Source organism: Oculina patagonica, chromosome 11 (genome assembly GCF_052425735.1).
Source record: "Oculina patagonica isolate OP01 chromosome 11, crgOcupat, whole genome shotgun sequence".
Classification (NCBI taxonomy): domain Eukaryota; kingdom Metazoa; phylum Cnidaria; class Anthozoa; order Scleractinia; family Oculinidae; genus Oculina; species Oculina patagonica.
The window spans coordinates 21,988,406-22,000,464 of NC_135768.1; the positions used below are offsets into that span (position 1 = coordinate 21,988,406).

A 12,059-nucleotide genomic window follows, 5' to 3' on the forward strand; every position below is an offset into this window, starting at 1 on the left:
TCGGAAACGTTATTAACACCGTGGGGAGGGGCGAAAGTTTCGGATTGCGACCAAGTAATTTTTTACCTTCCCTCCCGTGGACATTTGTGGATTTGACACAAGGCCAGGCCGCTAAGCCTAGTTTGAAACGGTCGTGTCCATAACAGGAATCGCAGACGAGACCTTCGAAACCGATGAATTCTTCGTGGAAATCGGTTTATTTCAAAGGGTATGCATTGAGATTTTCCAAAGCTGTGGATTCGTGGGAGGAGGACAATTATCGACCTTTACGTGAGAAAGGAAAAGCCGTCGATGCGACCGATTTTCGGACTAAAAATCGCCGCTCGATTTCGGATCGATCGCCATGGCAGTGTCCTGCCTTCAAGTTGACTTCGTCTATAAAGGAAGCCGGAAGGAAGCAACAGGGAATAAGAAATCGCTAAAAACACCACTTCAAGACTGGTAAATTAAAAAGACAGCAAATGGCAAAAGTAAGTTTATTTTGTATATTTACTGAATTTTAAGCATAAATACGGCAAAATCGACCCAGTGATAACAATTCCTATACAAAGCCTTATAATATTCTCAACGGTCTAGTGTTACGCAACACCGAAAACCTACCGTCCGCTCGAAGCGTAAGCTTGGGCTGCCTGTGATCCGTCAAAGCCAGAACGCTTGAGTGATCCAACACAGTTCATTGAAGACGGTGACATTTCTTATTCACGTTCTGTATCCTGCCTTTAACCTTCTTCAAAATTGATTTTTGTTAGCTAGAACGATCTTCGAATTTCTACTGACAAATAATCGTGTGGCAGATAGATGCAGTCGCCCTTTGCGGATTTTACGCGTTATGTCTCATTTTGCCATTTTTTTTGTTATCAAATGTATTGAAAGACGTTATGAAAGTTATGTAAAAGATGCGTTATACGTTTCATTCATAGGGAAAATTGTTAAAAAAAAAATTATAAAATCAAACATTCTCCAGTGAGTGTTTAACGTTTTATTTACACAAAAGCTTTATTTACATCAAGTTGCACACACCAATTTGATGGTACAAGAACAGAAATGATCATTCAATTTTTTTTTATTCGGGGAGACTCCGCACCGAGATCCTAACCCTTACCGTTTCACATAGGTGTACCATCTTTGAAAGAAAAGGTAACCCTTTCGAATGGATCAACCGGTGGATGGGTGGAGATTTTTTAGAAGGTCCTGTTTTAAATACCTTAATTACAGTTTCCCCTACCCTTTTGTATACTCCAACTCGTCTCTACTCTATTATATTCCTGTAAAAGGTACCCCTTAATTTCGGACGAAGCCTTCCCTTATAGTCAATTGTGGACTGAATAACATATTATAGGCTTAAAAATGCTCAGCCAACGACTAAGAGCGTTAAAGCAGCAACAAAATTTTTAGTTACGTGATTAACGTTTTCTGTAAAAAATAGCATAACTTAGACATAATAGCTATACATATACAATAATGCTCACATCGTTGAATAAGCCATTAAATAAATTCATTTAAAATACGTATATGTACATAAACTGTATCTATTTACAACTCCCAAAAATTCAGTGCCGCAAGCGTTTCTGGAAGCACTTGGGGAGCCATAGAAAAGAATACAACAGGGGCGGATCCAGGGGAGGTGGATTGGGTGGCTAGCCACCCCCCTTGATCCACCAGTAAAAATGAAAATAAACATATTAAAATAGAAAATAAGGACAATGTCCATCCACCTTTCATAGTCAGGCGGCCGTTCAAAGTTAAGAAAGGCCATTTTTCCAAAATAGGAGATTTTCGACAGCCTGTTTTACGAACTTCTGGCTTAATGTAACAAAACGTGTGTATAATTTTAAAAAAATTAGATTCCTTTTAACTTTCAAGAGTTGTTTTAGCCTTTCTGGAATGATTTTCTTCTCCATTTACTTCTTTTTTTAGCGAGTTCTCGTACCGTTTTTTCGCATCGAAGCGATTTCACAAGCAAGCAAAGTCGCCAAAGTTGTCCCCAGGCCACTTTGCCAAGGGCTAAAAATTTTCACGCATGTGGGTGAGCAACAAAACGCATATCTGTTCTTTCCTGTAAGTTCCTGGCTTGTCAACTTTAAATTTCAATCACTGTTCATTTCATAAGAACTAGAATTATCAAGGAAAAACAGTGGTTTAATAACTAAATTGACAGCTGTATATAAAGCTGCTCAGAATCGCGGAATTCACGTCTCAGAATTCACGTCTCAAAATTTTCGGAGGGGGCATGCCCCCAGACCCCCCTAGGGAGATGGAGCCTTCGGCCCCATTAAATATGGGCCTCAGACCCAAAATCATCTGCACTCCCACTTTCAAAAAACTGCCTAAAAGCCCGAACCCCCCCCCCCCATAAAAAACAAACTGGGGCTTGAACAATATAGTAAACAAACATTTTAGTAAAAAACAGCCACCCCCCTTTGAAAAATCCTGGATCCGCCCCTGTACAATGACAACAAAACTTTATTACGTTCCCAGTTACTATGCAAGGGTTTTTACAATCACTTTTTATGAAAAAAAAAAAAAGATGGTCTATGCTGGGAATGTAATACATTTGAACCCCATCTTACGGCCACCTCGTTATCATTACGGCCACTTTTGACCGTAAACCTTAGTCAGTGATTTTCTTATTTAAAGACTCACTTTAATACAGCGCCCCTGTTAATACGGCGAGATTTTTGCGGCCCGTTGGTTAGCAGATTAACGGATTTACACCGTATAGCATTCAACAAGCGGCAGTTTTTCTGCTATTAGAGAAAATTACAACTATTTAATTCAAATTGCTGGATTTATCAGACCAAAAAAACCCGTGGCGTGTGAAACAATGCTGAGGCCAGCGCGAGGGCCAACCAGAGAAACGTGAACTTCTGCAGAGCTTTAAATTTAAGTTACTAAAATGTAGAAATTCAATATTGAGGTTCAATGTAACCCTTGGTACAATTTTGCATTTGCCTTTGTTCTGGTGTATGGTTATATATATGATAATGATTAAAAACAAAAGGAAAATACCAAATTTCACCCAGGGTAAAATTGAACCACAACGCATATGCTGTCCTCTTCTATAAGCTGTTACTGCGTAGGGGCGGTAAGTTTATCTAAAAAAATCGTGCAATTTTGTTAATGGTCTTGGTGGATCAAGACTGTAAGCCACAAATCATGTGATCTATGATAAAGTGAAAAAGCTTTCTCCAGGCCTCTGCTGTTTCCTCGGTCCAACTTGACTTGAGAAGATCGTTAAGAGTAAACATCAAGGCATCCTGCATAGCCTGTGGACAAAAAGCATTCGTTTGACTACATTACCGAACGTCGAACGTAAGAAAAGTTCTTGTCCAGGGAAACAGTTAACCTGGTAAATCCCCCAGCTCACTATAAGTCTCTCTGTAGCTCAGTTTTTAAAGGGCACTGGAAAACGAGGACAAAATGTGGCAGACACATTGTTGCTTATGATGTTTTCTTGGGCGAACAAACGGGAAAACAATTGTTGCGGACACAGAATGTTTCTGAAGGAAAACAGAAACATTTTTGGGTCTCGGAATCAAATTTTGAGTCCGTAACAAATGTTGCGTGCGCGGCAAACAGGGAAACATTTGTGTCCGCAACATTGTGTCTTCGTTTTTCACCACCTTTAGAGAATCCAATTTATAGCCTTCAAACAAATAAGTATTTAGATAATTCAGTCACGGACGGACGTTTAACTGTGGAAAATTGTAACAGATATACATTGCCGCAATCCTTAATTTTGTGAAAGAGAAAATAAAACACAAACAATGATATTTTCAAGTGATGATGCATTTTGCACTATGTTGCTTATTGTACACACCTATCATACTTAAACCTTCCAGACCTGACAAAAGGTACATGTATATAAAAAAGCCCTTAGATAATGTCAAACAAAACAAAGGAAGAAAAATTAATTTCAAACATTAATTTATACTTATTTAAGCAATAGGCTACTTTGGAATTTTCTCTCCGCCATTTTCAATGAAAACAAGGCTCAAAATGTAGCGTAAATTACCCCACAGACATTGGAGACAGACGTGTTTAGACATAAAACTGCGCGACTGCACGCTTCTAAACCGATCAACATCCATCTAACTTGATTTATAGCAAGATATTTTGCAAGTATCTTACACGTTTTTTAGGCTGCAAAAATTCTAGAGATTATTTGCCATGCTAAAATCCTGTTTATGGTAAAAAAGGCAAAGCCTCCTGTCGAGCCAAGTGGCCCATCAGGCCGAAGCATATTAGTGGCTAGAAGTACTTCAACCCCCCCCCCCCCTGAATTGGATGTTAGTCGGTTTTAAACCTTCGTCTATTTTCATTTTTGCACCTCTTTCAAAATGGCGGAGAAATCCGCGAACTGGCCTATGGGTGCCCGTGATAGCTAATGACTTACATCAAGGTATGTTGGTTTCAAAGCACGTGTTTTATGCCTTCGTCCCAGTTCCTCTAAATAACTGCTGAAACTCTCGGCATCGTCCAAGGCGGACACGGCGTTTTCCACGGCTTTCATCACCCGTTTAGCATGCCCATATAAGGCATTCGTCTTCTCCAGCTCCTCTGGGGGAACTTCTTTAAATTCAGGGAATAGCCTTTGGTATTCGGGATTTTTTTCAAAGAACCTATGGACGACAAACAATGTTAAGGTTAACCCAGTTTGGACTTGGGAGTGGCCCGGGCTCTAAGCAGAAAGTGACTTCGTTGATAAACACTATCTAAAATTTACTTAAGCCATGTTGACTAAACTTTAGGACTCTCCTTAAAATGTGCGATTTATGTCTGACACTGACTTGTTTAAACTTTAGAAACAACGTTAATTAAAACATAAAAGACGTTGCAACCGAAAAACTTCGGCCTTCGTTGATTTTTAAAAAGCCAACTGAACGTTTCGCTAGCTTTTAAACGGTTCAAAATTCTGCGCGTGCAAAGCCAGAAAAAGATAACACAATGACCGCCGCACGAGATTACGCGAGTGACTTCTTTACTTCTGAAATGTCAATACGTTTGCTGGAAGCGTTGCTGTCTCTCTGTGAATGCCATTCAAGCTTCGAGAAAGAGCCTCTCGAATAATTTGATAATTACGAGCCTCGTCCAGAATAGTATCGTGAATATGTTATGGTCGAATTGATTCGCGTGTTGCGCAATTGTGGAATTATTGTCTCCAACACGAACGGACCTTCAGTGTTCTTTAAACCTTGTTGCCAAGGCTCTCTGTCTGTCTGTCTGTCTGTCTGTCTGTCTGTCTGTCTGTCTGTCTGTCCAAAGTAGACGAAATTGCAGTCAAGGCAGCCGATTTTGTAGACAAAACCTGTAGACTGTAAAGCATGCAGTAGGTTTGTCCTTTGGTCGTGGAAAGTGAGCGCGCAAAACATTTAGAAGTTTACAAGATACTCGCGTAATCTCGCGCAGCGGTCGTTATGTTATCATTTGCTGGCACAGCACGCGCAAAATGGTCAACCGTGAAAAAACAAGCTTCTCTAACAACCAAGTTTGAGGATTTTGACAAGAACTGAAGATAATTTTGTTATTGCTTGTTGAAAAGTTCTGGTTTACCTTTACATCCGTGGTGCGGAAATTTATATCAACTCCGGTAAATAAAAAATGCTATAATATCCGCAAATAACCGAAAAGTTCCTAGTTAAACATAAAACGCACATTTTGGCAAAAATGAAGGAAGCGTTTGACAAATTAGAAATGGTTGGCATTCATTCAGCGATCGAAACAAATTGCTGCAGAAACGGAGAAAAGGAAATAAGTTAAAAGCTATTCCTTTTTCCCGATTTTTTTCAATGAGAATAACCGTTCAATTTCATTTCCTCCAAAACAACCAGTATGTTTTGTCACACATTGTAAGCGCCATTTGTTTACGTTTCTGTAGTTACAGCAAGGTGGCTTTTGCCCAATCAGAAGTAAGCGTAACAATTGGCAGGGACACTTGTCACTCAAGTTGTGATTTTTCTGGCAGCTGTGTTTCGCAGCTATACATGCTATAACCGTCCACTGCAATCAGCCATTATTTGCCAAAAGGGAATATATTATTTCCTCACGTTGTTTTTGTTATTGGAGATTAAAACTTTTAAATGGGAGAAAGGTCCGAAATAGTCATTCTCATCATGTTTTGTTTTGTTTAGACAAGCACTTGCCTATTTAGCAGAAATGCAAACAAGTTTTTCAGCTGTAATTTCTAAAACCGATTTTGCATCCAAAAAAGTCTGACAAGAAGCGAAACATTTGACAGTTAACACTCAAGTAATTAAAATGAGAAACATATTATTTTACCTCCAAAAACAGGCGGTATGAAATTGTAAACAAAGTTGTAACTACTAGCAAGCGATAACTCATAGAGTTTAATATTATAACCTCTCTTCAGAATTCTCCACATGGCGTAGTTTGGAAAATGTAATAATCGTTGGCAGGCACAGTTTCTTTGCCTGTCATTATTGCATAATTTATGAACTGTTTGTATTAGAATTGTATGTTTTGCCAAAAATATATCATTATTTTGTACGCGTATATTTTGCAAGATTGCGTGTGTTTTTTTTTTAAAAAAAAAATGAAAGGCGCCACTCAACACAAAGTTTAAAACAAAATAAAATCAACAAATATTTTTTGCTGTATCGTTTTATCGCGCCGTCGTCGGTAATATGTGAAAAAGTAAAAGCAAACATTTTTACATTTTACTAGCTGCTGTAATTACTTCAGAGCGGAAATGGATACTAAAAATATAACTCTTGAACTTGTGGTCAATTATTTTCAGAAATGAACTTTTCTTATTGCTTAGATGACCCAGCGAATGTCTTATGCGGGAGGCAATTGCGTGAAGCTGTGCCGTTAAGTGTTATTCTGCGCGTTAATGAGAACCGTGAACGAGATTAGAAACAATCATGTGAAAAGCGCAAGAACGACAATTTTCGTCATGAGCGCTGCTGAAGAGGTAATTCTATAGCGAATTGGATACAAGCGAATAAAATGACAAGTACAACAAAGACGTCGGCGGTCTTTTAAAATGCTAAAATAAATTTTAAGCGGCGGAGACTCCTTAAATTACAATCGGAGCAGACAAACAGTTTGATGTTTCCTTTGAATCATTATAATAAGAGGATCTTCAACAAAATTGCTCTTTTGCTAGCTTGCTTTAGCGACGCAAAAGTGAGTAACAATTTCGTGTTTTCGTTATGGCACGATTTCTCAGTTGGTTTGCTTTCATTGCATGAAAAGTCGAGTTTTGACATTAAAAATTGATATATATAAAATAAAGAACCCGCGGACGGTGAATATATTAATTATTGCGGCTGAAATAGATTGCACGCCGTTTAATATGTTTTTCTCTCGTGGCAGTATTTTGCCAGGCAACAAGCTTTAGTTTACCTTGAGTGCAAAAACGATATTTCGGTAGTTTCAGCGAAACAAACCGAGATTGAAATTGTCCCAGAAGTGATGACTTGACTGTTATCATCGGGCATGTGATTATACCGACCTACCTTAAAAATGTTTTCTTGCCAACAGAATTTCTGTGAATTTCAACCGTCTCCCATGTTTCTCGAACCAGGTACTTCTGAGCTTCGGTGAGTGGAATAACAGAAGATTTGTCTCTTAGCTTGTTGTTGCTTGACCCACATCCCATGTTTAAGGTACAGCACGGCAGCAACACCTACACCACCTAAGAGTTCAAGGACTTGAGCTGAAAAACGGTGTCTGCCGGCCAAGAAAATATCAATCGTCTTGGCAGGTTGACAACTGTTTTGTTTCATGACATATGTTTGACACCACTTTTATTTTTAATATACTGAACAATGGTTTTCCGCTGGGAGATAAAACGCATATTAAGGTACGCCGAAAATGATTGGCACTGATCGCAAAATACTGAAACTGGACATGTAAATTGAAAATCTCAAAACATTGTTTGGTACACAAGAAAAAGGCTAAGTGCTTTTTTACAACAATCGCTTTAATTTCTACAAATTAGAAGCAGTTTTTGTACGTGGAAGGTCTTTCATCAGTGCCTAAGTGACAATAAGTGACACTTGGCCACCGACAAATTTTAAATAATTTCGCTTAGATTATGAGAAAATACTAACAACAAGCAGCACCATTAAAAATACTGCTCAATAGTAAGTGACCATGACCACATTCAAAAGTATGGATCACAAAAGTGCCACATGAAGAGAACTACTCAAAAACTTTTATCCACAGACTTAAAAGTTTAGAACCACCTTGTACAGCATACTAAACAGTACCTCATGAAAGTACTTCTCAAAAGCTTTCATTTGAATGGTCATACACTAGGGTTTTATCCACAGAGTTAAAATTTAGAACCACCTTGTACAACATAATAAACAATACCAGATGGAAGAACTGCTCAATAGCTTCCATTTAAATGGTTACACACTAGGGTTTCATCCACAGACTTAAAAAGGCGACACAATAACACTGCTCATTGATTTAACCACGCAACACGTAAGAAAAAGGAAAACTTTAGACGCAATCTCACTGCCCACATTCCGAAAACGAATTTTTTTTAAACCCTAGTGTGTAACCATTTAAATGGAAACTTAGTGTTAAAAAAACTGTCGTATACTAAACCGTTAGCAAAAAAAATCAATTTTCACGGATCACCTCAGTCCATCTGCAATAAACTAATGATGTGTTAATTGCATGTATTCACTCAAACATTTTGAAAATTAGAAAACGATAATCACAATTAATCTTCTTTAAGCTCACAAAGTTACTATCATTAATGTCGCGGCATTTTAGATTTGAAAAATTAATTCTGTCCTTACGAATCCCTTACGCGCGCGGTGCAGAATTTTCATTGACTGGCCAAAGTAATTATGTATTTGTTTTGATTTGTGTGTATAGCGAGCTCCGTAACTGACTTATTTACTAAAAATACTGAAAAACTCTTGTAATGCGTGCCGCCAATAAAAATATTTGCCCGATTTTTTAACTAACAGTACGGTGTGCAAATAATGCAAACGAATTTAGACAAATTCTGACGAAAACGAATTTTCGGCGAACTCTGAGCGAAAGTTTGAAGCGGTTTCAAATTATAAATGGTTTCTTTTGTTTATTTTACGTCATTTGTCATTGGCTTGATTTAAAATATCATAAGGTTCCGAAATATTAAGACGGATTCCGCTAAGAGTTCGAGCAATAAGTGCAAAATTTAATTACAAAAATCTACTCATAGCGCGGTAACATTTTGAATGCTATTTGAAACATTTCACTTTAATGCATTTCCCTTAGTTGCCCTGTGATTAAATTAATTCTCAAGCATTTTTTAAGAACGTTAATGTCAAACCTCGTAAAATGCTATAAAGGCGTGCTATTTTGTTTTGAATCAACGCAAAACGTCCTTTTTAATTAAAGTATGGCTAACTTTAAATTCAATTTTCTCTCGCGGGGGTCAGCTTGAGCGATAAAGTTTCGATAAGTTGTTCTCAACTGTAACTGCAAGTTCTTATATAGGTAAATTTATTTATGCTTTCATTGCTGGAATTTTTAACGGAAAACGTTTTAAGACCTTTTTACAACCCACCCGAAAGAAGCAACCCTTCTTAATTAGAAAAACCCTTAAGTAACGACTGTAAAAGAAGCCGTCTCAAAGTGACTTGGCTTGCTGGAGAATACAATTACAACCCAACAACAACAACACAAAATGTGGAACAAAGATATCACATGACGTTTCTTCTTCGTGAATCTTATGTACTGATATTTTAATAAAAACATACGTCATGCAACAATTGCTGGAAGAATTGAAGGATTTGAACCCTTTTCCAATGGTTCAAAATGCCATCTTGTAGTAGACACTTAGCCGTGTTCTATTGGAAATCAGCGAATCTGATTGGTTCTCTCATTGTTTTCTATTTAACAATTATTCCACGAGCGTGCGTTGGATATGAGATGGTAGATAGTCAACGAGGCGCGTAGCGCCGAGTTGGCTATAACGATCTCATATCTTACAAGCGCGAGTGGAATAATTGTTTTATAAAAATAAAAACGCTCAAAGAATTGCAATATTTGAGCTCCCCAGCTATTTTCGTTGACGCGTTTCGGCTACCAAATTTGTGGTCAATGGTATATGAGCTCATATACCATTGGCTGTCAACCAATCAAAACGCAGGAATTGCAATATACCATTGTTAGTTTTTAATAATTCACTGATAGAACACGATCGCGTGCCCGTTGCTCTTAAAAGGAAAATTTTTCTTGAGTTTTGGCTTAAAAATACCTAAAATTGTAAATTTTGAACTGCAATCTTTTATTTAGAGTGTCTGTTAAAACACTTAGACTAATCACGTTTTTTTTTTTTTTTTTTTTTTTTTTTTTTTTTTTTTTTTTTCCCCCCTTTTTTTCCCCCCCCAGCGCCTCGTTGACTATTCGCTCATAGAAAACGAGGGTGGGAAATGTAATTGTTAATTATCCAAAAACCGCATAGCCAGTCAAAACTCACTACATAGATACCCTTATTTCCCTTAAGTGGCACAACTGTTAGCTAATTATTAAAAAGTCTATTAATATTACGCTCTATTTCCCGCAGCGATAGTGCCAAACGAAACAGATTACATATTTATCTATTTCTTTTAAACAGGAAAATATCCTCTAATGACTTGTTTAACAAATCGACAAAAGAAAAATATTAACAGAATGTCTGAAAAACATGACTTGCATAAAATATGGATAGTAGGCGTTTCAAACTTTATAAATAAAATATTAGGTTTGTGACGTACTCATGAGAAGAATTGATAAGAAAAACGTTTAAGATGCATTACTTTTCACGACACTTAAAGAAAAGCCCTAAGCATAGAAATGCCATCCAGTAACATACCAGAAAGTACGGACTTGTTAAAATAATAACTAAAGCTTTCTTGACATGCATGCAATAGCGTGGGTTTACAACCGGACAGAGTTTCTGTCAATAGACAGATGTTTACACCGGGAAGTCCTGAAGTTGACAAGTCAGGCTTCTTCTTCAGGAGGACACGTAATTTATCTTACCTTCGATAAAGTACTTTTCGGTAACATACCAGAAAATTACAAACTTATTTAATACTTATTTAGGCTCATATGACAAAAGTGCGAGCTTTAAACTGGATCCGAGGCTTTCTCTCAATAAACAGGTGTGCTCGAGAGGTTCTGACTTAATAAGTTAACATCTTCAACTTCAGGAAAACACGCAATTTATCTCACCTTAGATAAAGTTACTTTTCGAACCTCTAAGATCAAACAATCGGTTGCCACAACAACCATAATATTAACTTTAGAATAAGGTACCGTTTCGCAAATGTTTTTCTTCATAAACATAACACATAACACCGATTATTCTAGAATCCATCGGTTAATATTACTATGGACATGAATTGACTGCATGCAACTTATTACAAACAGAAAAATAAAAACAATTTACCAGTACCTTCTTTTCACAGTTCGCTCGTCAGGAGGATGGAGGGATGCGGTGGTACTTGAAATTTTGTTCTGAGATAATTGATATTCGATCCAACAGGAGTTTCGATTAAAATTATTGTATCTATGTCCCTAATATATGTTTCTTTGGCGTTGATTTGCATAATTAATACGTACTTCCGCTCACGTAAAAGTTCTTAGCACAAGATGGTGACTATTGGTGGGCAAATGGGGACCTTCCTCCCACTAATGTCATGTGCGTGTCATGGCCAGCTCTGTACTTCCGTCATACCTTATAGAAAACTAACATGTTTATCCATGTTTATCCAAATTGGTTTTTTGCAATTTAATACAAAAAGGCAAAACGTATTCAGTCGCTTATTTAAAAATGTCTCAGTTAAATTCAAGGCCACAAGGCAGCCCTAACGTTGTCTAAGCAAAATTTATGTAGACTTGCGTAAGTGTATAAGAAGTATAACAAGGAAGTGTAATTTCCTTATACCTGGCGTCAGACATTCTTATGACGCTTGCATTGTGATGAGTAATCATTAACGAGGTACGTGTTTCATCTACTTTAGAATAATTACGTATAATTTGACAGAATCGAAACCTTTTGAAAGCCTTTTTTCGACAGCTCTAAAATTGACATGGGAAAA

The 12,059-nt window shown here is 37.4% G+C and overlaps 1 protein-coding gene across 4 annotated transcripts in view; it reads right to left on the reverse strand.

Annotated features, from left to right (window-relative positions):
- Positions 1-3,103: 3,103 nt before the first annotated feature.
- The window catches only part of LOC144630721 (globin-1-like), a 30,347-nt gene continuing 21,391 nt past the window's right edge, over positions 3,104-12,059 (reverse strand). For 2 of the 4 annotated variants that reach the window (XM_078489098.1, XM_078489099.1), the window contains 3 exons: positions 7,482-7,651; positions 4,397-4,622; positions 3,104-3,266 (listed from right to left, as the gene is read on the reverse strand). In XM_078489098.1, coding sequence (XP_078345224.1) covers positions 3,135-3,266; positions 4,397-4,622; positions 7,482-7,651 — 528 coding nt within the window. In that variant the 3' untranslated portion in view covers positions 3,104-3,134. Of the gene's footprint in view, positions 3,267-4,396; positions 4,623-7,481; positions 7,652-11,190; positions 11,196-11,407; positions 11,502-12,059 lie in introns of those variants that run through there. The other 2 variants (XM_078489100.1, XM_078489101.1) reach the window with 2 other exon arrangements.